This window comes from Aspergillus piperis, assembly GCF_003184755.1.
Source record: "Aspergillus piperis CBS 112811 unplaced genomic scaffold BO85scaffold_4, whole genome shotgun sequence".
NCBI classification, from domain to species: domain Eukaryota; kingdom Fungi; phylum Ascomycota; class Eurotiomycetes; order Eurotiales; family Aspergillaceae; genus Aspergillus; species Aspergillus piperis.
This window is the reverse complement of record NW_020291594.1, coordinates 1,649,152-1,673,406: the sequence shown is the minus strand read 5'-3', so window position 1 is coordinate 1,673,406 and position 24,255 is coordinate 1,649,152. Positions and strand designations below refer to the sequence as shown.

Below are 24,255 nucleotides of genomic sequence, written 5' to 3'. Positions count from 1 at the left end.
CTTTTCCAGTGGTACCAAATGGCATGCCTCCACAGTGGGTTGCTTACTTAGTTGGGGTTGGGTACATGTCTTAGTAGGCTGTGGCGTTATTGGGCTGCATGGCATACCGTGCTGTAGTAGTTGCGAAGTCCGTGCCTCCATGGGTAGATGGTTAGAGTATGAGAGGAGATAAGGGTGTGTTAAGAAGAGGATATTAAGAAGTCCCTAAGCTTGGAGCGCCCCTGACACTGACATGGGAACAGCTCATTTGATGTGTTCCGAGTGTAATGTGCAGGTGATATAGACTAGATTAGGTGGCAGTGATGATCTGGGATCCAATCCCGCCAACCGTTGGGCCATGCCCCTTGGATAACCGCTGTTCAGTTCTGATAATCGGGGATGGTGTCATTATCGGAATCGCCCTTGTCAGCTGCTCTGGAACCGATCGGAGAAGAACTCAGGTGATGTGCGTGAATTCAAGATCAACCGGGTTGGGGAACCCCATCTGTTCTACGATGTGCACTTGAAGGCTTAGAGTGTCCAGGGGAGGGAAGATCACCGCGGGAAGAGACAAGAGAAAAAAGAAATATATAAGAAAAACTTAAGAAGCGAGAAAAAGGAACAGACAGGAAGAGAGACAATCACAGCTGGAAAAGAACCCAAAGAGGATGAGTGCAGGAAAAGCCACTGTTTTCTTCTTTTTCTGATAACCTTTGGTCAGTATCGTCATACGGTATTGTATCATCGTCATCATTAATCGTCAGGATCGATAATTGTCTCGACTCATCCATTGTAAACACCTACTATACACCGTAGAGTCTGAAATTATCCCAAATTTGTACTGCAGACTATGGCGCTATTTGGACAAGGATCCAAAGGACAAAAGTAGAATTATCTATCAATCGACACAGTAGGGCTCGGGCAGGGCGTGGTTGGAAGGGCGAAACCGCGCGGTAGGATTAATCGATGGGGGAGAGGATTGGATTGTCGGGACTGCTTGCTTGGCCCCACGGCCACAGGAAAGAGTAAGACCAGCCGCCGATGTTGCTTCGACCTCAACTGAACTTCCGTTCTTCCAGCTTCCTGCTATCTACCACCTACTGCCCCCCCACGCTTGATTCTACCGGCCATACGCTCTCGCTTGACTCTGTTACTCCAAGTTTCCTTCGACTCTACTTCGCTCATCCCTATCTGCTCCTGAACACAGTCTGTACCGCCTCTCCTACTCCTTGTCCTTTATCCCCGACAATCGGTCGTCTTTCCCCGGATCTGATCCTAGTCCGATAAGACCTCCGCCCGACGACTGCACCAACTACCCAGTCCATCCATCTTACAGTGCAGGAGCTGACCAGAACCTGATACCTCAGAGCCTTCGCCGATATCGTTTTACCCAAGCACAGTACATTGATCGCCCACCCAGTTGCTCAACGAGCTTCCTACCCAGTGAAACGAGCCTCGGCGAGTATCAGTGACCCGCCGCTGATATAGGTCTGCTCTCCTGGTTCTCCTACAGAGCCAGGCGGAAGGGCAGATCTGAACGTTTTCGAACTGGCAGACAATCATCCCTTCTATATACCCTCCTCCGCCGCTCCCGACCACCCTGACCCTCCTATCCCCCGCCAGTCTTCAGCGTCCCGTCCACTCACTTCCGCTCCGGGCGGCCCTTCCCCGTTTCTCCTCCAAAGACCGACAGCCAACTACAACTACGGTACAGTGGGCGCTCTCGGAAACCCACATTCATCCCCTGCTCGTCGACGGCGCCGTAGCAGCACACCGGATACGCCCGAACACACTTTTGAGGGAACAGGAGGTTTCGCGGAGGATCGCACGGCAAGCGAGGCCAGGTCTCGAACATCCAGCAGTATTCAGTCACGCGCCCCATCAGAGGGCCCCGAACCGTACCCCAAGCGCAGGCGCCTGGCAAATATGCGCCCGGATGGCATTTCCAGTACAAACGGCTCCTCTCATACGTTGAATGGCTCGAATGCATCCCCGTCTCAGAAGGCAGCTTTCGCCCACTCTCTGAACGGCCAAACGAGTTTCACAGCCTCCAACGGAGACGTACGCACGAATGGCTCTCAAAAAGCGTCAGTTGGCCCTCCGTCATACTATGGTCATGACCGAGAAGAAGTTACCAGGATCTTGATTCAAGCCCTGTTTGACCTTGGCTATGATGGGGCCGCGACGCTTCTAAGCAAGGAGAGTGGGTATCAACTGGAGAGCCCAGCAGTTGCTACGTTTAGAAATGCGGTGTTAGAGGGCCGATGGACCGAGGCGGAACATATACTGGTGCAGTCATTCTATCCGGATCGAGGTGGTTGGAGGAGTAATACCGGCGAGCAAGCGACGAATAGGGAGAAGCTGGTTTTGGTGGAAGATGCTCAAAAGAACGAAATGCTTTTTTACCTGCGACAGCAAAAATTCCTCGAATTGTTGGAAGCCCGCGATTTGGCGGCGGCCCTAATTGTTCTGAGACATGAACTGACACCGCTGAACTATGACATAGGACGGTTACACGCCCTGTCCAGGTGAGCACACCATGCTGACAAGCTCTCGCGGCACCACCGTGAGTGAAACTGACTTTCATGCTAGTCTACTCATGTGCCCCCCGGAACATCTCCACGACCAGGCCGGCTGGGACGGTCCCATAAGCTCTTCCCGAGAACGCTTGTTATCGGAATTGTCTCGTGAGTCCCCAAAATCAACGTTCGGAGCTGTAACGGTGCATACCGCTAACAACCTACCAGGGTCGATATCCCCCTCTGTAATGATTCCGGACAATCGTCTTGCTATTCTGCTGGATCACGTCAAACAAACACAGATTAACCAGTGCTTATACCATAATTCCGCATCACCTCCCTCATTATATTCAGATCATATGTGTGATCGCAAAGACTTTCCTTTGCGGACCGGGATTGAGTTGAACCAGCATTCCGACGAGGTATGGTGGTGCCAGTTCTCGAACGACGGGACGAAGCTGGTCACTGCCAGCAAAGATCAGACTGTAATCATTTACGAAACCAGCACCTTCTCTGTGATACAGAAGCTCTTGGGTCATGAGGATGGTGTTGCACAGTGTGCATGGAGCCCGGATGACTCGAAGATCATTACCTGTTCTCAGGACAAGACCGCCCGCGTATGGAGCGTTGAGGTACAGTGACCCCTTTTCGTGTTGGAGGACGGTGTTTGTGCTGACAGTTGGCAAAGACTGGTCGTTGCCTTCTGACCATCAATCACCACCGTCATCCCGTGACAGCTGCGGCGTGGGCTCCTGATGGCGAGTCTTTCGTAACGGCGGCTCTGGACGTGAGCTCGCAACTCTGTCATTGGGGCATGCGTGGACAGACCCTATACATGTGGCCGGAAGGCTTCCGCGTCCAAGACTGTGCTATCACGCCCGATGGCCGGAGACTTATCGCGGCAGACCTCGATCAGAAGGTCCACGTCTACAACCTTGCGACCCGCGATGAAGAATACTGTCTAGCCCTGAAAAGCAAGCCAACCTCCGTCGCTGTTAGCAGGGACTCCCGTCACATGTTGATCAACTCCGCCGACGGACAAATACAGCTTGTTGACATCAACACCACAGACGTTGTACGTCGATTTTCAGGGCAGAAACAAGGGCATTTCGTCATTCGCAGTGTCTTTGGTGGTGCGGCGGAAAACTTTATTGTCAGTGGAAGTGAAGGTGAGCATCATACACACATTCTCACCTTCTTTGGTTAATATGTCCCTAGATTCTCGTGTTTATATCTTCCACAAAGAAGCTGGCACACTTGTAGAGGCATTAGAGGGGCACGTACGAGGATGTGTAAATTCCATGTCCTGGAATCCTCGAGACCCAGGAATGTTTGCTTCTGCTGGCGACGACTGCTTGGTTAGAATGTGAGCACCGGCCCCGTCAATTCCTCCCTCCACCCAGATAGTCTTTTGACTGACAGTTCTCTAGTTGGACACGTGAACGTGACATAAGGCCGAATGTTTCAGCGGGCAAGCACAGGGCAGTATCGACAAGTGGTTTCACTCGCACTAGCGCTCTGCGTTCAACATCAAGCTTCAATTAGTGCTCCCGTTTCAGGAGTAGCAGGCAATCCCATATAGTCTATACATACTTGGAAGCAGCTCCAGCTTAAACATCTCTCGCATTCACTCCGTCCGCTTTCTCCCTCTTCTCTACTCCGAACCCAACTGCTCCCGTTTATTCACTCCACCCTGCATATACGCATTTTTGCTGGCTCATCGTCAGTGATCCATTTAATACAGGTTGCAGGCGCCGCTGCTTTTGGTACAGATCAATATATGCTTTGCATCAATTTCATGGTTCTCTTTCTTGTCCTTCCGCACATTCATCATTACCATCCCCGGCGCGCCTGCCATCAGTGCCGTAATAAGCCACTGCACCAAGGCATGGCGTCCCTATCCATTATATCATATTCCATCCCACCCCATATTCTTACATATTATAAAGACTTCAACGTTTACGGTTAATGGTCTGTTTGTCATTGTCGTTACTGTCCACCCGTTGGGTCGTGAATCATGCCAGGTTTTCAGGGACTACTTAGGAGTGTGCTTTGGTGTCATGTTCACGTTTGTTTCTTTGTGCGTTGCGTATCGGAGTCCTCTCTGCTTTTGTGCTCAAGAGGTCATCGAGTTCATGTTTGCTTCTCGCTACCGCTACTTGGCTTGATCTGGGGCTGACTGCCTCTCTCTCTCTGTATCTTCTGAGGTTGGAAAGTTGGCTGGTGGTAGTGGTAGTAGAGTATGCATCTGATAATCGAAATATTTGCTTGGGTACTATCGACTGACTGATTGATCTACTCATGTGGTGAATGTAGACCAGAACGGGCAAGTGCTACTAGTACTGGATACTTGCATGAGAAAGTGGGATGAAATAAAATGGATATGGATAAATGTACTTTTGAGGGATGTAAATATGGCCAGTCAGACTAGTATAGACAGACCACACAAGACTCTTGAACGTTGCTATTTCCACTCGATCGTAATAATAAGAGTAAACTCCAAACATAGCATGTAAACCCCGGAACAACTCAAACGCCAGAAGGAATATTCAAAGGTAAATAGATAAAGTAAAGGGGTGAAACGTGGCCAGCCTGACTGGATCTACGTCAGTTGACTGGCATTGGCGTCGTAGACAATCATCTACTCGAACAACACTGGCAAGGTGTCAGACTCGGGTAATATCGACCATTGGGATGTGACAGGAACTAACCAATTTGATATTTTTCCCATTTCCTCCACGCAATTCTCCGCCCCCTCATGGTACACTGAAGCGGTGTTTTGGGCCTTTTGTCCACCTTGTTCATTTGTATAGGGAGGGAGCGAGGCATAGGTACTCTTAGGACGCGCGAGCTTGATGCCAGGTGATGACTCGTAAGTGACCATATTTAAGAATAGATTGATCGATACGCTAGGCATAATTATATCGCTTATGACAGAAGATCGGCAACTAAGAACTTAGGTTAGCTATATCTGAGCTTCATGATGCAGATGGTTTCGACATACCATTCATGGGCATCTCGTCAATCTGGGTGGAGTAGTAAAGTTCAATGTCGCGGAGGATGCGCACGTCATCGCTGGTGACGAAGTTGATGGCAACACCCTTACGTCCGAAACGACCACTACGACCGATACGGTGGATGTAGTTTTCACGGTTGGTGGGCAGATCGTAGTTGATGACCAGGGACACCTGCTGCACGTCGATACCACGAGCCCAGACATCGGTGGAGATAAGCACACGGGAGTTGCCCTGGCGGAAATCCTGCATAATGCTGTCACGCTCCTTCTGGGGCATTTCACCGTGCATGCTGGACACGGTAAAGTTGGCTTCGCGCATCTTGTCGGTGAGCCAGTCGACCTTGCGACGGGTGTTGCAGAAGATGACCGCCTGGGTGATCGTCAAGGTATCGTAAAGGTCGCAAAGGGTATCGAACTTCCACTCTTCCTTCTCCACCGCAATGAAGTACTGCTTGATGCCTTCGAGGGTCAATTCGTCACGCTTGACCAAGACACGCACGGGATCGGTCATGAACTTGGTTGTCATATCGAGCACATCATAGGGGAGGGTAGCGGAAACGACGACGACTTGGGTGGCAGGAGGAAGGTAGCGGTAGACATCGTAAATCTGTTCACGGAATCCACGGTTGAGGAGCTCATCGGCTTCATCGAGAACCAGCATCTTGATGTGACGGGTGCGCAGATGGCGTCTGCGAATCATATCGGCGACTCTGCCCGGGGTGCCCGAAACGACATGCTGACCGTAGTCAAGCTTCCTAATATCCTCTCCAATATTCGTGCCTCCGATGCAAGCGTGGCATTGAACGTTCATGTAATCACCGAGGGCCATAATGACGGACTGAATCTGGGTGGCAAGTTCACGAGTGGGGGAAAGGACGAGGGCTGTTATGTGTGAGATTACAACCACCACTTGCGATTAAGCGCATATTACATACCTTGAGATTCGCGGACGACGGTATCGATGACCTGGAGGATACTGATCGAGAAGGTAGCAGTCTTACCAGTACCGGATTGCGCCTGGGCAATGGTATCCCGACCTTTGCAGATCTGAACAATGGCACGGGACTGGACAGCAGACGGAGACTCATAACCATAAGCATAGATACCACGGAGAAGGCTCTCCTTCAGGTGCATGTCCTCGAAGGTAGGAGCAACAGTGACCTCCTTCGAGGTGTTGAACTCCATGCGGTCTAGTTTTGCGCAGTCAGTATACGGGCGTCAATGACAATTGGGGACTTTTGAGGTCCTACCATCAGCGCGTCTGTCAATTCCGTCCGCCATGTTGAATACGCCGGTCTGTAATTTAAAGTAAAAGGATGAAGGAAAACAGAATCAAGTTAGTGGAGGAGGGGAGCTGGCCTGGTGGAGTAGCAGAAGAATCGCCCAGCATCTGCGGCGCGACTTTTCGTTGCGACCGAGGTCTCACCGCCCGCCGCACGTGACGATAGCTCGCCGCAAAGCTCTCTTGGATGGCGTTGAGATGCCCGCTTCCCATCCCCGATCTTCGAAAGCGCTTCAATCTGCAGAAGACAGGTAGAGCCTTGTGCGCACAGCAATAATGATTTTCGAGGAGCAAAGGTTTATTCACGAGGACCTTGAGCGCCTGGAGCAGGCGATTGCGGACCGCGTCGCCGAAGAGCCTCGTAATGTAAGTAATCCATCGGTTTCTATCCCGTCGCCCTCTGCTAACTCATTCTTTTACTTTCAGATTCGCGATCGCCTGGCTCGTGACCATGAAGTCGCACATTTTTTGAAGCGTATCGAAGACCAATCCAAGAGGTTGCTCGACATCTACAAGGATGCGGACGGCGCGCGTGAGAAGGAAATCCAAACCATCTCAACCGGCGATCAATTCGAGGAATTCTACAAGCAACTGGATGAGATCAAGGACTTCCACAGGCGCTATCCTAATGAACCAGTCGAAAACCTTGAGCGGGCTTATAAGCGCCGTCAGCCTGGAGAGGGGGAAGTAACGGGAATGGAGATCGACAATCTGTTCACTGGTGAAGAGGGTTATGGGCAATTTCTGGACCTCACGACATTGCACGAAGACTACCTGAACTTGCCTGGGGTAAAACGGCTCTCATATGTACAGTATCTCGACATCTTCGATGCGTTTACTCCTCCGCAACTTCCGATCAAGCGAAACAATAAGATTTCCGATCGGTATTTCAAATATGTCGGCGAACTCGCAAACTACTTGGAAAGCTTCATTAAGAAGGTGAAGCCGTTGCAAGATCTGGACAAACTTTTCGCTAGCTTTGATGAGGAGTTCGAAAGGCAATGGGCGGCGAACGAGGTCCCTGGCTGGACAGAGGAGGCTGCTCAGAACGGTACCCAGGGTCCGAAGACCGAGGGCTCCGGAGAAGGTATCTGGTGTGCTGACTGCGAGAGGGAGTTCAAGAATGAGAATGTCTACAAGAACCACCTGACAGGAAAGAAACATATCCGGGCCGCTGAAGCACGCAAAGCCGCCGGGGATGACGCAAAGCCAGCAGCCCCTGCGACAAACGGCACATCATCCGTGGCTCATCGACTCAAGGAACGTGCAGTCGCTGAGAGAGAACATCGGGTGCGCTCTTTGACGCAGGTACTGCAGCCCGAGCGTCAAGCAACGAGGTTCAATGTCGAGCGGAGACAGGGTATGACTGAACGGGAGCGCCAGATGGAACTTGAAGCTCTGCTTAATGAGTCCGAGAACCCTGGCGGTGATCGTGCTGGCGATCAATCTGACGAGGACGACGAAGACCGAATCTACAATCCCCTCAAGCTGCCACTTGCTTGGGATGGCAAGCCAATTCCTTACTGGCTTTACAAGCTGCACGGCCTTGGGGTGGAGTATCCTTGCGAGATCTGCGGTAACTTTGTTTATATGGGTCGTCGTGCGTTTGACAAGCACTTCTCGGAGGCTCTACATATCTTTGGTTTGAAGTGTCTTGGTATCACATCCAATACCAACCTTTTCCGTGAGATCACTCGGATTGAGGATGCAATCAGGCTTTGGGAGAAGCTAGAGCAGGACCGCAAGAAGGACAGAGATAACCGCGACAATGTGGTACAGATGGAGGATGCTGAAGGCAATGTGATGCCGGAGAGGATCTACCTTGAGTACGTGCACCCAACAATCCCACGATCTATTGGAACTTTTACTAACAATTACCAGTCTGCAAAAGCAAGGTATCCTATAATCGGCGACCCCGGGTCAACCTTTCTTCATGTTTTTTTGCATTGCCTTTCGCCATATTTCATATTGAAAAGCCTGGAGTTTGGTGGGTGTCCTTTCTCGAATTTTCTTAATGCTGCGTGGTTTGGGATAGTGTTGGTTGGGAAATGGCTGTATCAAAGCAAAGTCAACACTAGACAGCTTTGCTTTTATGTATTCTACACCCCAAGAATATTACGATATCATCATCGGAGAAATTAGAAGCCAAAATCTCAATATGATCCAACTTTGGCTCGCATCACGTGGTTTCGCGTCCCGTTCGCGTAGCTTCCAGTTCAATTTTGTGCCCCGCGTCTTCCCCCAGTCACACTTGCTTCTTCGTGGTTATCTCTGGACTGTGCATTCTTGAATATCAGTAGCCTCATGGAATAGGCTGTTTCGCCTAGTTGTCATGGTTCGGGTGGCTACTCGGCTGTTTTTGATGCCTGCCATCGTTACGACTGACACAAGAATCGCGCCCGTCGCGGCTACTACTATCATATGGGGTTCAAATTTGCTCACCTGTGCGACTTACTATCAACGCTTGAAGATAACAGGGTCCTGAAAGCTGCCCATGAAGCCAAAGTTGTGAACCCCGACATCCGTGCCGTATCACGATGGTTCGCTCAGAATGAAAAGAGGATCCGCGATAAAGATACCGACCAGTTGGCTCTCCTTTCCTGCATGTTTCCAGAGAAACGGACAGACCGTGTCTACTGGCTACAGGATACATCGCTGGCCAAAATCATAGCACGTTGCCTGCTTCTGGGCTGTTCACGGCGGCAGGAGCTCGAGCGTTGGCGTGTATCCGGAGGCGTAGACCTGGGACAATGCGTGGAGAATGTCATGCGGCAGGCTGAAAACCATGTCACCAACGGCCAAGATGTCACTGTGGAAGAGATAGACAAAGCTTTAGCTGAAATCGCCTCTCGTTGCAGGTTTTCTGGTCCTCGGGTGCGAAGACAGCGTACGGCTGTCAAGGTCGATCAGACGTTGTCCCCTCTATACCGACGGCTAAGTAGCAGAGATGCGAAATGGCTTACTCGAATGATACTGAAAAGCTATTCTCCTGTTTCCCTGCCGGTAAATATCATTTTGAAGCGTTTCCATTTCCTCCTTCCGCATTTACTTCTCTTTCAGGACTCCTTCGAACGCGCTTTAAGCGTGCTAGGCTCTAGCCCCATTAAACACTTTCCACCTCAACCAGATGCTGCATTAGCCAAAGACCTGGGAATCATCGCGTTAGGGCATCTCAGTCCTGCTGTGGGAGTCAAGATAGGGCGGCCTGAGTACTATAAGGCTAGGAGCATCAAACATTGCTGTCGCATGATCGGCAACCGTCGCATGAGTATCGAAAGGAAGTATGATGGTGAATATTGCCAGATACATATCGACCTGTCCAAGGACTCGGACTGGATCCAAATATTTTCCAAAAGTGGTAAAGATTCAACAGGAGACCGCGCCGGTATCCATCAAGTCATTAGCGAATCACTGAAGCTAAGACGGCCGGGTTGCAAGATTTCCCAACGATGCATCCTGGAGGGCGAATTGCTTGTTTGGAGCGACAAACATGGCAGCATCGCTGATTTTCATAAGTTGCGTAAATTCATATCGCGCTCAGGCACTTTCATTGGAACTCAAAGTGACTCTCCGTAAGTGACATGGCTTATAATTTCCAGCGTTGTCTTCTGACATGAATACAATAGTCCACAACCTTATGAGCATCTGATGATAGTATTTTTTGACATTCTGCTTATGGATGACAATGTTTGTCTGAGGCTTCCACACCGTGAGCGGAGATTGCTTCTGAAAGACACTATAGAGCCAATTCCAGGGCGTGCGGATATATCTGAGCAGTGGGTTGTTGACTTTTCCCATCATGGCGGTCAATCCCGATTAGAAAGTATCTTCAACAAAGGCATCACTGAGCGATGGGAAGGGTTTGTTCTCAAAGCAAGTGAAGACCCTTACTTTACAATCTTTTCTGATGACAAGGACAATCCTTCCTTCGGTCGCTGGATCAAGTTGAAGAAAGATTATATACCTGGACTAGGTGACACCGTCGATCTCGCAATTATTGGCGCGAGGTACAACTCTCGGGATGCTATGGCGATCAAGCAAGTCAAAAAGCTCTCATGGACTGAATTCTTCATTGGGTGCCTCGTCAATAAAGAGATGGTTGTGCAATCTGGGGCCATACCCAAATTTCGTGTCCTCGATGTTATCAACCACCACTGCATGCATGTCAGGTTCATGCAGTTCTTGAATCAGTTCGGCGGGTTCTGCGCCCGCAGTCCAGACTCCGAACATGGATTCATCCTTGAATATGGGGAGAGTGTAGCCAACCCTATGGACGTCGTCTTCAAGACACCCTTTGTCGTAGAGATGCTAGGCAGTGGCTTCGAAAAGCCGTCTGGCGCCAGATACTATACACTGCGTTTCCCTAGGATCTTGAAGGTCCTTTCGGATCGATCATTTGAGGATGCTGCGTCATACAGAGAGTTGCAGCTATTAGCAGAAACTGCTCGGTCTGCCCTTGATGAGGATCCAGGAAATCACGAGTATGAAGCAGCCAAACGGATGAAGCTACGAGATCGCTCGGAGTGCACACCGGATCGATCACCGAGTCTCCAGACAACACAGAGCCCCTTTCTCCAGTCCTCGACTACTGCTGAAGACAACTCAGGTCCTGGGGCATTTGTGTCTCCCTCGAACAATGCATTGAACGCCCCAGACGCGTTACTTGGTTCCGCGAGACAAACTAAACGACGCCGCGAAAGCAGCGCTATGCAACGTACCATCCCCATCCATGTGGATCTCAATAGAGACCCATCCCCACCTACAGCACAGAGTGTACGCGGCAAGTATCTGACAGATAATGCCAATCTATCTTCTCATGCAGCCGGACAGAGGAAGAACTCAACCCAGACAACCGGGTCCTCTGATGCAGAGAAAGCCTTCCGCCCCAGTCAAATGCCTGGTCCTTCGAGTGGCTTAGACAAGTTGCAAAAGCACTCTGAATCCCTTCATAAACTAATAGACCGCCAAATCGAGTCCAATGTGACGCTGGAAACTTGCAGCAACCGCCCATCCGGCAATGAAACCGTGGCTCCCCGCCTCTGCCAGAAAGCAACTCAGCGTATTCTATCACCGCTGCTCCACAGTTCTATATACGTTCACCATGACATCTCCGATGACATGGTAGTATCTCAACCCATACCAAACGCTTGGAAAATAGCACCAACCCTCAATGAGTTCGTCCGAAAATTAACACGCCCAGATACACAATGCCGCCCCAGGACATCCAACCAGCACGCAGTCCCGCATGGCACAGCATACGGACTGGTCATGATACCTGGCAAGACCGATGCGCTGTGTACAGTTCTCCCTGATCTAATCAGAGCCATAGCAGATACCCTTCAATCTTACCACATCAACAGCCACCACCACGGCGGGAAAGTCATGATCCTCGACTCGAGCTTTCTCAAACTCAACATCAGCAGTGATGATACGAGATTTTGCCTTCATCAGACATTGGAAGGCATCAGCAAGGCGTTCTTCTATGCTTGTGTGAGCTGGACGTTTGATGGACCTCCAGGTCACGACTCATCTGAAGACCAAGCTAGAGAATGCGATGCGCTTTACACTAGGCCTAAAATCACGGTCAGCTTCGATAGACGTGAGGTGGGTCTTCTGGGAGAAAAGCAGTCCCACTGAGCCTTTGGCCCATGTGACACACGCCACATTTGAAATACAGTAGCTTCTCCCTGCTGCCTGCGTCTGTATATAGCTTTATTACCAGTCATTAATAAATATACGAGTAACCATTCAAAAGAAACATCTTCTATGAAATCACATTCCATCATGACTCTCCCCCAAACGCCTCGCTAGTAATAGCCCCGAGGAAATGCAGGAAGATCGTAAGAGACGGAGCACAAAACCCCAACTCGTGGTAACAACAACAACGATGATCACTCATCCCCCTCTCTCCGCGCGCGAACATCCCTCATCAAAGCCTTCGCCTCCTCAACCTCAACCCCATCCTGACACAACTCGCCCGCCAGCTGATCCGCACGTTCAAGGTCCCCATTACGCAAAGACCACCTTGCAAGCCATAGCCTAGCCTTGGAAGTCGTAGCCGTAACGCCCGTACCATGCCAAGTATCATCCTCATCCTCATTCTGCTGCGTGGAAGATTTGCGCGTCCGTCTAGAGCTAGACTGTCCCTCCGTGCCGGATTGGTTATCATCATCGTCATTATCAGATGAAGCGTCTTCTTCTTCCTGGATAACTTGGCCTGATTCTTGCTGAAGTGTGAGTTCCATGTATGAAGCCGCTTCTTCGTCATCGCCAAGACGTTCGTATAGCGTAGCGATCTGGTGGAGGGTTTCGGGATCGAGGATCTTCCGCTCTGGTCCCCCTCCTGCTCCTACTTGGGAGGAGTCATCGGCGTAGTAGGAGCCAGCGACGAGGGCTCGTTTGAGTGCTTTGATGCTCTGCTCGATGCGGCCCATTTTGGCATAGCAGGATCCTACGGCTTGCCACATCTTGGGGTCGTAGGGGCGGAGGGATGCGGCTCGTTGGTAGTAGAATAGGGCGTAGAAGGACATGTCGAGGACTTCATAGGCTTGGCCGAGACCGTACCAGGCGCGGTAGTCTTTGCGGTTGACGTCCACGGCGCGGCGGTAGGATTCGATCGCCGCGTGGGTGTTTTTCATTTCGATGTATTCGTGGCCCATGAGGGTCCAGGCTGAGAGGAAGTTTCGGTCTAGGGTAAGTGCACGGCGGAAATACATGACCGCTTTTTCGTGCTCGGATTTGAGCGAGTAGTAGTTTCCGACTACGCAGCATGTTTCGGGGCGGAATTTGTCCGTTGCGGTTGCGATTTGGGCGACAAATGCGAGCTGGGGGCGCGCGCCCATCACGTATAGGATGTTGGAGTAGTGGTCGAGACTGTCGAGACGGTGGGGAGATGATACGAGGATGTCGGTGAAGATACTGGAGGCTTCCTCGAAGTCTGGAGGAAGTCAGCTTGGCTATGCAGTATGTAGTTGTAGTGCAGCCGTACCTTTTGAGTGGTAGTATAACAGAGCTCTCTGAGTCTTGAGGAAAGCACTCGTGGGGAAAATAGTTTCTAGCTCGGATAGTGACTGGTATGTATCTTCGGTGGCCTGATACAGCTCTTGGCTGCAGTATACGCGGAATATGAGGGTCATGATGTTCAAGGGTAGAAGATTGACCACTTGGTTCAACTGTGGTAGCGGTCAGCGACGTGTAACAACAAGAATATACAGCGCGACATACGTCTTCTGTGCTTGCCAGCAAGTCATTAAGCTCTTGCCATGCACCCCAATGAAAGGGGTTCAGATGAACACTCCGGATAAGCCACTTCTTGGCCTCGTCCTCATTTCGCCCCTTGAGAAGTATGACACCATACAGATACTCCAACCATCCCTGGCTACGCTCTTCCAGCCCCTTATCTTGCCGCTCCGTGAACCACCCCTCTAGTCCTCTCGCCAAATCCGGTAGTTCTTTGTTGACAGTCGAGCCTCCGTCTGCTGGTCCCAATACCATTTCGGTCTCTTCATCCTTGCGCTTCTCGCCTGCTAGATACTTGGCGTACAACGCTAGAAACAGCGATTTCTGGCTGAGCTTGGGGTATGGGTTTCTGGTCACACTATTATCTTTCACGCCACTATATGCCGAAGCCTTCGATTTCCCTTTCTGCGGAGTCAACGACTGTCTAGACTTGGGATTCGGCGGCGTCGAGGTAAGAGGAACGGGGGAGATGGTCGGAGGAAGGAAGACCGAGGCGCAACGATCATATTCGCGGGTGTCAAAGTAAGATTTCGCAAGGAGGTACTTGTATGACTCTTGCGCTTCGAGGGCGGCTTCGAGCGGATCTTGTGTTCGGAGATAAGGGTTCTGGGCATTCGAAGGAGCTTCGGGGTAGTCCATTGGCGAGTCTGGATCTGTGTCGTACTGTTCAATTGGTACGATCGAATCTAGCATTTCAGCTGCCCTGACCCACAAGGTTAGTGACTGCTCATGGAGGTGAGCCAGGGTGATGCCGGTAACGGTACCATTTGGCTGACTGGTATAAACAACGTTCGGAGCATTTAATCGCCGCATCTTCGAGCCGGAATCTGAGCTCCTTGATGTTCTCGTCTGTAAATGGGACGGCCATGGTAGCGAAGGTGTTTGCGCGTTAATGCGCACGCGTATAGCAAAGAAAGCCGCGGAGCTTTGCTGAGTTGAGTGTATGTAGCTATAGTTAATGACGCGCCAGGAGCATTGCTGCTTGGTGGATCTTGCGCGCTCCAGAGATGGTGGAGACAAGTGATGTCAAAAGGTTCTGGAAACAACGGAGCCAATGAATTAGAGCGCATAAGAAGCGCCAAGCGTGCAGGCAGAAAACAATGTCAAAAAGAGGCAGGAGACGCGGCGAAGAGCATCGCATCGCCAAAAGATTCCGGGGAATCTCGAATGGCCTTCCTTTTTGGGCGGTGATGGGGCAAACAGAACAAACAGCGGGGTTTTCCCAATTGGGCTGGCCGGCCACTAACTGGACGAATTGGGACGATCACCACCATTTGGATCCCCTCCTCGTGTGTTGCCCATTGTTCTTCTCCATTCTTCTTTTTCTTCTTCTTCTCGCTGCTTCCCCTTCTCCCCCTTCACTCTCTTCCTCCTCCCTTTCCCCCCTCCTTAATACTGTCGTGCAATCATGTCCACCACTGCCCGCGCCGACTTCGAGGCCGTCTTCCCCTCTTTGCGGGAAGACCTTCTGAACTATGCGAAGCAGTACAAGCTGCCCCAGAACGCTCTCGAGTGGTTCGAGAAGGTATGTGCCGACCTCCCTCAGTCTTCGCCCCCAAAGTCTATCTCTAATTTTCTATTGCTCTACACTAGGCCCTCAACGTCAACGTTCCCGGTGGAAAGCTCAACCGTGGTCTCTCCGTCCCCGACACCGGTCTCGCTCTCCTGAAGAAGCCCCTGACCGAGGAGCAATTCAAGCACCTCAGTCTGCTGGGCTGGCTCACCGAGCTGCTCCAGGCCTTCTTCCTGGTCAGCGACGACATCATGGACGGCTCCATCACCCGTCGTGGCCAGCCCTGCTGGTACAAGCACGAGGGAGTCGGTCTGATCGCCATCAACGACGCCTTCCTGCTCGAGTCCGGCATCTACATTACCCTGAAGAAGTACTTCCGCTCCCACCCCGCCTACATCGACCTCGTCGAGCTCTTCCACGAGACCACCTACCAGACCGAGCTGGGCCAGCTGTGTGACCTGATCACCGCCCCCGAGGACAACGTCAACCTCGACAACTTCTCCATGGAGAAGTACATGTTCATCGTCACCTACAAGACCGCCTACTACAGCTTCTACCTCCCCGTGGCTCTGGCCCTGCACTACCTCCAGCTCGCTACCCCCGAGAACCTGCGTCAGGCCCACGACATCCTCATCCCCCTAGGTCAGTACTTCCAGGTCCAGGATGATTACCTCGATGCCTACGGTGATCCCGCCGTCATCGGCAAGATCGGTACCGATATCCAGGATAACAAGTGCTCGTGGTTGGTCAACCAGGCTCTGCAGCGTTGCAACGCTGAGCAGCGCAAGGTTCTCGAAACGGCCTACGGTCGTAAGGACGCCGAGCTGGAGACCAAGGTCAAGGCACTGTACAAGGAGCTCGACCTGGAGAAGATCTACAAGGAATACGAGGAGAGTGTTGTGGGTGAAATCCGCACCAAGATCGACAACATCAACGAGTCGGAGGGTCTGAAGAAGGAGGTCTTTGAGGCCTTCCTTGCGAAGATCTACAAGCGCACTAAATAAGCAAAGACTTTCGGCGATTTTTCTTCGGAGGAATGATATACCCGCCTACCCTTCTCCGCCGCGTCTTCTTTAATCCTACATAATAATATCCCCGTACATTGTGCCCCACATACCCCCATCGAGATAGATTAGCTGAACTTGAGACGTACATTGCATACACAGCTGTCCACTATTCATTTACGATTTGTTGACCGTACAGTAGTCACACCCTCGTCCTACAACATCTGCCCAAATCCCTCAGCACGAACATTCCATTGGGCCGGAAACCCCGGTGCAAAGTCTTGCTGACTGCTGTTTGTTGCAGCATCCCAACCTCCAGCCATCATCGCAACAGCCAACAAGAGGGCCGAACTTCCAGGAAAGTAAGGGGTTGGTGCCTTGGTCCCCACCGGCATACCCACGTCGTCAAATTGAAAATTCGAGTGCACCAGATACTGCACCGCGCCGTCTACGTCTCCTAGCCGTGCCGCGTTCATCGCCAGCATGGGGAAGTCCCAGCCCCAGCAGGTCGTGAAGTTCCAATCACTGGCGACTTGGGCTGCGGTCGCCGATACGAGTGTTTGATTGATCGCTGTGGTTTGGGGTAGGAGACCGTAGATGCCAGTGAGTGCCGGGTGGTCGGTTACGGTATCAGGGTCTGTCCACATATGTGGGATGCCTTCGTAGAGTGTATATGTGAGCACGTGGTCGCCCGTCGTTTCGTCTACAGTATAGACTGTTGGTAGTGGTGCAAGGTTGTCTTTGACGTGTTTCCATGCCTGCGGAGCCTGCTGGCCACGACGGGCTTTCCAGGTTATGGCTACATCGAGACCGAAGTGCCAGTATGCCAACTCGAAGGTGGGGTTTCGAGTGCTGTTGGGGGGTGTATTCTCTGAGACGGGGTACATTGGAGGGCCGAGATCATATACGCTTGTTGAGGCGTTCCAGAAGGCATAGGATGCCATGAAGTCTGCCGACTCTGTCAGTATGTGGTCCCATTTCGCTAGGACATCTTCCATGTTTCCTCCAGCATTTCGAGCAAACTGATACTCCGTCTCTGCGAAGTAAAAGACATGGGGTTGCTGCCATATAAGCAGGGCGTTAATCTCGCCCGGCGCAGATCTCCCGCTTGGGTCGCTCATCTTGCCCCATCTCAAGCCGCTATATCCCTGGTCAGCTGCCCTTTGCATCGACGAGGGAAGGAACCGATTGTAGACACCGATGCTCCGTTCCAGTAAAGGGAGTTTGCCCCAGGGAGTCCAGTGAGCGGAATGCCATAGATACATCTCCATATGGAACTTGCCATACCACCCGTTATTTACCAGACCTGATTCTTGCGGTGGATCATGTCCGGCCTCGTTGACTGCTAGCAGGTATTGGGACAGGATCACGCGTCGTTGGATTTCATCTGCTGTTGCATTCGCAGTTTCCGTCAGATCTACGAAGGCGCCCGTTTTCCAGTAGGCTGTCCACCATTGCTGACATCGTGCAATGATGGCATTAAAAGATAGCGAAGAGGACGGGAAATCATCATTTGGAGAGAATGTTGTTGTGAATTCGAACGCTCTCGTATGGTTACCGTTCGGCTGCACGACATATCGATGAGAATTGGGAATTCTGGAGACAGACACATGACTACCACTCCACTGCAATGTGGTGTAGTAGGTGGTGTTGTCGAGGGTGTGCTGCACCCGGGCCTGGTTACCATTTCCTGTATAGTGCAGGACCGTTGTATGATTTGAGACAGCGTTCCAATCCCCAACAAACGGTGCTTCGAACTTATTCTCGTCCGTACCATACGGATAGTCAAAGAAGACTCCTAAAAGGCCTAGCAATAACAGTTCGGATTGCAAGCGCACTGCTATCGTGTCCGAGCTGGGGTCGACAATGGTGGTAATGGTGGTCAGATGGCCATCGATAGTAAAATTAGACTGCAGAATACCCTGGTAAACATCCAGTTTTTGCGACTTATTCTGCAGGTCTTCTTCAGTGTAATTGCTGTAATCTCCACCGAAAGCCAATCCGATACGACCCAGGTTGATACGATGTGGATTGGCAATCAACCACTGAGAAATCTCTGGTTCTGCAGGGTTGGGCATATCATAATTCACTAGTCGGTCATGCGTCCACCAGTCCAATCCCGTGAAACCTGATGGAGTGGAGTTCGCAGGCAGTGACGAATTGTGCCATCCCCAGGAAGAAAGAATACTGTATGGCAGAAAGGTCTGTAGCCCTGTAATATCTGTTCCGAATGCAAAGTCCCCATTTCCCACCTGCATTGGGGTGCTCGTCGAGCTGGCATTGCGGCGAGGATTGAACCTGGATACTACTTGTGCCCGGTCAATGGAGGGTGGATGTGGAGACTTCGGGTATATCCTAGCCTCGCCGACGTTGGAGAAGAGATAAGGAACTAGGCTGAGACTCGTCAAGGCTAGTGAAGGCCGCATGATGACGATGCGGTGCTAGTCTGCGTAGCGGAAATGTCATCTTCCAGCATTTTCCCGAGTCGACTTTCATGGTAGCCTCGATTTGCCTCTTATAAACCTTGCACACCCCTCACAACTTCCATCGTGAATCCAGAGGGGTTACAGCGCTTTTTCACAGAGTGCATTCCACGAATCAAATCGGGCAGCGAACATCAAACCCAGCAATGAGATGCCACGATCTTGAGAACACTGGTGTCCGTGCCGATCTCCGCACCACATCTCGGGCCAAACGTTGCCGAAGGGATCGGCTCTGCAGTTCTTGCTAGACAGAATATACTCGGAGTTAGAAATGATATGACGTTGACATCCTTAAGATTGTCGTGCTGGGAGTTGCGATAGTGTATTTATTAGAAGAGAAGACCAGCAATGTAGAGAGATAGACACTTTGGATAAATGAAAGGTAAAGATCCATCCACGTGGGCAGCACCTGACCTGTACCTGCCCTTTCTTCAACTACATCTTCAACTCGCCCTCGACTATCCTTGCTACCACTTCATTACACAGACTGCATTGGGTTTTAGCAACTTCTGGCCATGAGCATGACCTCCTCGTCCCGGTCAAGTTCCGATATACTGTTACCCATACCTTCCTGGGGCAGGACTTGATACCCCTCAGCAGAAATCCAATCTAATTCAATTTAGCCAGAAAGCTGTGGCGCCGAGTGGAGTCGGACTCGTCCAAACCACCAGTGCAGGACCTCCAATAGGCACTGGGGATTGGAGACTATTATTATCGAGCAGGGCCAACCGGCTACGTCGGACAGAGTGGGACGGTGCCCATCCAGTTGTGCTTGGTTAGTTGGTTGAAGAATCCCAGCTAAAAGGCTTAATCAAAGAGGCTTGTATCATGCCAGAGCTATCCCATTCGTTACCCTTATCCCATCGGAATTCCGTGTCCTCTATACAGGGGTGGAACGATAAAGAGCAGATACCAGCCATTGAGGGGATCCGAGCGAAAGTAATGGCCGGCAGAGCTTCTTGTTCCATTCATTCTTTGCTGTGGGACATTCGCGCCTGACCCAACAAGGAAAACATCACCGGGAACTCCTCACCATACCCAACAGCATCCACTACCTCGTTGGATGAATCAATTTACAACTTGCTCTGGCCATTACAATTCTAGCCTAGAAGAGTATCTCATCATTTAGCCCGCCATTGTCTGGATAGTCTGCTGCTGCCGGCTTTGAAGCAAGCCACTACCGATGGGCACGGTGGATCTCCCGCGCCCCCATCGAGGTCTTGAAAATCGTGCCAGTTCCCCTACCTGTCCTCCCCTATAATCATCATGCCCTTCTTCTCCTGACTATCATTCATATCTTGTACTCGCCATTGAGGCGCTATTTTTTATTAACAGCTCTGCCTCTGTACAATTCAACACATGTCTCCTGAGCGCCCGACGTATTTGCCCCTTGCGCCATGATTCCGGGCACTCTAACCGTCGCGCTAGCGGCCTTTCTGTTCCTGGCCTCTGCCTTGGCAGATGTAGGACCCTATTTCGATTCTGAATTGTACGAACAGGGTAGACTGGGATCATGGCCCATTGAGACATACCGTTCGACTTCCACCGTAGGCGCAGCCGTCAACTTTCTGCAGTATGGGCCACAATGCAGAGATGACAAGTATTACTTCATCTCTCCGCGCGGGTATAGCGTGCATAAACCCGGGCCGATGATCCTAGACCACAAGGGTCGCTTGATCTGGACGAAGCCCTACGGCAACACCTACAATTTCAATGTCTACAACTATAAGGGCCAGGATTATTTGACGTTCTGGGTTGGCGACGACGGTAAGGTGGGACACGGCGAGGGCACATACTACATGGTACGGCACCTTCTTTACTCCGCATAGCAACGGGGCAAAGCAATACTAAAGTCTCCAATAAAGCTAGACTCGTCGTACCAGGAAGCTTTCACCCTCAGTGGTGCGAATGGGCTTGCAGCAGATCTTCACGAGTTCCACATCACCCTCGACGAGACTGCAGTTTACACCATCTATGATATCCGCCCGGCAGATATCCGGGTCGCTGGCGGTCCTGAGAAGGGCTGGATCTGGGATGGCACGTTCCAGGAAGTCAACATTGAGACGAACGAGCTTCTCTTCGAATGGCGAGCCTCCGAACACTTCGACATCGCCGACGTCTATCGAGGTCGCGAAGGCTCAGGGGAGGATAAGGAACGCCCGTGGGACTATTTTCACATCAACAGCATCGACAAAGACGCAAAAGGCAATTTTCTTGTCTCAGCCCGCTACTGCAACTGCCTGATCTATATCGACGGTCACACCGGCGAAACTATCTGGACTCTAGGCGGCAAGCGAAGCAATTTCACCGATCTTTCAGGCGGCGCAGCTACTAATTTCACCTGGCAACACCACGCCCGCTTCCGCGACAATGGCACAGCAATCACCCTCCTTGACAATTCGTCTCGCGGCAGAGGCGCACCCCAGTACCCAAGTCGAGGCCTGTACCTCGACATCGACGAAACCAACATGACCGTGCAAGTCCGACACGAGTACTGGAACGAGTACCCGATCAAAAGCCAATCCCAAGGCTCCATCCAAATCCTCGACAGTGGCAACGTCCTAGTCGGATACGGTTTCAGCGCCGCATGGACAGAATTCAGCATGGATGGCGAAGTCCTCTGCCACGCCCACTTCGCACCCGGACGAGACTTCCACACAGGCAAAGTCGTCTCCTACCGCACCTTCAAACACCCCTGGGTCGGCAAGCCGAACACCCTTCCGGACTTCGAAGTATACGCCTACCGCGCCGCAGCCAGTTGGAACGGCGCCACCGAAGTCTCACACTGGGTCCTAGAAGGCACCAACGAAAAGATCTCAGAAACAGCACAACCCACTTTCCTATCTGCAGTTCCAAAGGACGGCTTCGAGACAGTAATCCCCATCCCGAACGACACCAAATACAAGTACCTACGCGTCCGCGCCGTCAGTGCAAAAGGCGAGACCCTTGCCGCTAGCAAGTTGGCAAGATGGGACCCTACTTCCAACGAAGCAGTCGTCGTGAGTGGTGATAGCGACGACCCTTTTTTTGGCGATAGGGACAAAATCTATGCCACTTTTATATTCCTCACGATTGCGTTGTTCTCCACGGCTGCGATCGGCGCGTTTCTATGGTTCGGAGTCAAGAAGGGCTATCTTATGTCGTGGTTACGGAGCCGTCGGCGAGACGATAAAGATAAGGAACGCGGGACCTTTCAGCCTTTGAAGCGCTTTGGTGGAGATGAGGATCTGAGTGATGTAGAGGTGGAGGATAGTGTTGAGTTTTCCGCATTGCTGGGGGATCAGTTGTTGGGTTCGGGGCCGGATGTGGAGAGGGCGGGGAGTATGGATATTGTTAGGAGATGATGGTAATTCTTTTTTTGATTTTGTACTTGCATGGTAGCGAGTAGATCATGTGTACAGCATTATATCTTAATTGTCATTTGGATTTAGAGTATATAGCTTGGGTTCCTACGAGAGAATTAAGTTTTATGTTGGAAAGATCGTATGATAAAGTGCATTTGTATTGCAGTCATATTAAAAGAGTGCGTAAGCTAGCACATCCAGCTAGACTCGTAAGGCGACCGTTACATAAGATTCATCTCTGCTCCAAGAGTGTCAAGCGAGCAGGTTCCTTCTTCGAGCTGACCGAGAATCAATCAAGCCTCAGAAGCAACCTCCAACCGCTTATAACCACCCTCGGCAGCGACCTTCTTCTGCAATTCGGCCATACGCTTCTGATCACCAAGGGGATCAGTAGAATCAGCATCCAGTCCCCACGACAAGTAGTCATTGGTGTAGTTAGCCACGAAGTCGGAACTCAAGATGCCCAACCGTTTTCCATAGTTGGTCACCTTAGCCCAGTCACGACTAACATTCTTCAAGTCCCGACTGAAGTACGCGAACGACCGCTCAAAGATCTTCCGGTTAACCGGAGTGCCCATGATCGGCTTCATGTCCACGTACTCCTCGAAAGCGCGGGCGGGCTCAGCCAGAACGTAGTCTGTAGCGCGCTTGACGGCCCGCATGAACTTCTGCACTTTCTCTGGGTTGGCAGCCAGGAAGGCGTCGTTGGCAATGTACAGGATCGAGCAGAAGCAGCAGCATCCGAGCTCGGCGAGCTGGTCGATGCGCAGCATTTGCACGTCGTCGCGGGGCCGGCCCTGCTCGGCGAGCCATTCAGCGAGCTCGACCATCTGGACGTTCTCGAGGCCGATACCCGCGTCGATGTCGCCGCGGATGATGGCTTTGGTTACGTTCATACCGCACCGGACGGCGGTGTAATCGTCGGCGGTCATGCCGTAGTATTTGGTGAGCTCGTCGATTTGGATCTGGGGGTGTGTTGGTTAGGATATGGTGGTGGGTTTAGTAAGAGGGTATAGAGGACGAACCTTGCCAAACTCGCCGACATAGCCGATCTTCTTGCCCTTCAGGGAGCGGAAGTCTTCGGTGATTCCGCTGTCCTTGAGGTAGACAACACCGGTGAAGGGCTCGTCGAGCAGGGAGCCGATCGAGGTGACGGGGAAGTTGCGGGCCTTGGCCTGTTTTTGTTTGGTTAGCTACTGGTTGTGAAAAAAGGGAAAGATAGCTCATACAGCAAGGGTATGAATCATAGCCTTGAAGCCCATGTCAACCTTGCCGCTGCCGATGATCTCGGTGACATCGGAGGGGTCATTGGGCTCGAGGAGAGCAACCTTGAGGCCCTCTTCCTTGAAGTAGCCCTTGCTCTGAGCGAGGTACAGGGGGGCGTGGTACGGGGTCGCGTGCCTTGAGAGAAAGCAACATTCAGCATATATTCTGTGACCTGTTTCAAGCAATCATAAAAGAGATCCCAATCCATACCAGTTGGTCAGGAAGGTGATCTTGTCAGTAGACATCTTGGCACGAATACACTCAGGTCGAGGGTAATTGCAAAGGTCTGGAAACTGTCAGCAACAGAGAGGGATGCGAGATCCCTCTCATCTTTCTGTAGGTCCAATAATTAGGGGACAATCAGTGCCACGCATGTCCTTTCGCTAGTATTATCTAGATCAAGTTTTGACAGTATAATCTCAGAACGACCGCGCTTCTGCCCCCAAACCGGGGAAGGAAAGGAGCAGAAGCACGAGTCGAACACCTGTCATGCGCGAGCAGTGACTGTTATACTATTGTACGATACCTTGACCCATCTGAACCCATAGCGAAAAGACCCGGAGTCTGATCCTGTGTGCGCGGCCTCATTGTGAGTCGTACCGGACGGTTG

General features: G+C 51.5%; 9 protein-coding genes across 9 annotated transcripts; 5 read left to right on the top strand and 4 right to left on the bottom strand.

The window, feature by feature from the left end:
• Positions 1-1,443: 1,443 nt before the first annotated feature.
• Positions 1,444-4,054, top strand: BO85DRAFT_509470 (WD domain protein). The gene is made up of 6 exons (XM_025664498.1): positions 1,444-2,507; positions 2,572-2,666; positions 2,727-3,130; positions 3,187-3,667; positions 3,717-3,864; positions 3,967-4,054. The coding sequence occupies exons 1-6, from the start codon at positions 1,906-1,908 to the stop codon at positions 4,010-4,012; spliced, it is 1,776 nt and encodes a 591-aa protein (XP_025518538.1). The 5' UTR covers positions 1,444-1,905; the 3' UTR covers positions 4,013-4,054.
• A 1,031-nt stretch (positions 4,055-5,085) lies between these two features.
• Positions 5,086-6,875, bottom strand: BO85DRAFT_233517 (ATP-dependent RNA helicase eIF4A). The gene is made up of 5 exons (XM_025654794.1): positions 6,765-6,875; positions 6,450-6,704; positions 5,503-6,396; positions 5,210-5,446; positions 5,086-5,153 (listed from the first exon to the last, which is right to left on the bottom strand). The coding sequence occupies exons 1-4, from the start codon at positions 6,793-6,795 to the stop codon at positions 5,427-5,429; spliced, it is 1,200 nt and encodes a 399-aa protein (XP_025518537.1). The 5' UTR covers positions 6,796-6,875; the 3' UTR covers positions 5,086-5,153; positions 5,210-5,426.
• Positions 6,876-7,016: 141 nt separating this feature from the next.
• Positions 7,017-8,974, top strand: BO85DRAFT_392553 (SF3a splicing factor complex subunit PRP9). The gene is made up of 3 exons (XM_025656849.1): positions 7,017-7,162; positions 7,223-8,622; positions 8,678-8,974. Exons 1-3 carry the CDS (start codon positions 7,073-7,075, stop codon positions 8,700-8,702), a joined length of 1,515 nt encoding a protein of 504 aa, XP_025518536.1. The 5' UTR covers positions 7,017-7,072; the 3' UTR covers positions 8,703-8,974.
• A 243-nt stretch (positions 8,975-9,217) lies between these two features.
• Positions 9,218-12,433, top strand: BO85DRAFT_416206 (ATP dependent DNA ligase domain protein; the record flags this gene model as incomplete). The annotated part of the gene is made up of 2 exons (XM_025657723.1): positions 9,218-10,368; positions 10,423-12,433. The coding sequence occupies 2 exons, from the start codon at positions 9,218-9,220 to the stop codon at positions 12,431-12,433; spliced, it is 3,162 nt and encodes a 1,053-aa protein (XP_025518535.1).
• A 127-nt stretch (positions 12,434-12,560) lies between these two features.
• On the bottom strand, positions 12,561-15,020 carry BO85DRAFT_233407 (anaphase promoting complex subunit CDC23). The gene is made up of 4 exons (XM_025654793.1): positions 14,800-15,020; positions 14,021-14,738; positions 13,785-13,968; positions 12,561-13,733 (listed from the first exon to the last, which is right to left on the bottom strand). The coding sequence occupies exons 1-4, from the start codon at positions 14,901-14,903 to the stop codon at positions 12,688-12,690; spliced, it is 2,052 nt and encodes a 683-aa protein (XP_025518534.1). The 5' UTR covers positions 14,904-15,020; the 3' UTR covers positions 12,561-12,687.
• Positions 15,021-15,443: 423 nt separating this feature from the next.
• erg20 (bifunctional (2E,6E)-farnesyl diphosphate synthase/dimethylallyltranstransferase) lies at positions 15,444-16,552 on the top strand (the record flags this gene model as incomplete). The annotated part of the gene is made up of 2 exons (XM_025655746.1): positions 15,444-15,560; positions 15,629-16,552. The coding sequence occupies 2 exons, from the start codon at positions 15,444-15,446 to the stop codon at positions 16,550-16,552; spliced, it is 1,041 nt and encodes a 346-aa protein (XP_025518533.1).
• Positions 16,553-16,659: 107 nt separating this feature from the next.
• On the bottom strand, positions 16,660-19,152 carry BO85DRAFT_233388 (uncharacterized protein). Its single transcript, XM_025654792.1, has one exon. It carries the CDS (start codon positions 18,976-18,978, stop codon positions 16,768-16,770), a length of 2,211 nt encoding a protein of 736 aa, XP_025518532.1. The 5' UTR covers positions 18,979-19,152; the 3' UTR covers positions 16,660-16,767.
• A 1,066-nt stretch (positions 19,153-20,218) lies between these two features.
• Positions 20,219-22,526, top strand: BO85DRAFT_233281 (arylsulfotransferase family protein). The gene is made up of 2 exons (XM_025654791.1): positions 20,219-20,837; positions 20,901-22,526. Exons 1-2 carry the CDS (start codon positions 20,433-20,435, stop codon positions 22,377-22,379), a joined length of 1,884 nt encoding a protein of 627 aa, XP_025518531.1. The 5' UTR covers positions 20,219-20,432; the 3' UTR covers positions 22,380-22,526.
• BO85DRAFT_447179 (NMT1/THI5 family protein) lies at positions 22,461-23,929 on the bottom strand. Its single transcript, XM_025659666.1, has 4 exons — positions 23,856-23,929; positions 23,609-23,780; positions 23,405-23,554; positions 22,461-23,344 (listed from the first exon to the last, which is right to left on the bottom strand). Exons 1-4 carry the CDS (start codon positions 23,888-23,890, stop codon positions 22,673-22,675), a joined length of 1,029 nt encoding a protein of 342 aa, XP_025518530.1. The 5' UTR covers positions 23,891-23,929; the 3' UTR covers positions 22,461-22,672.
• Positions 23,930-24,255: the final 326 nt, after the last annotated feature.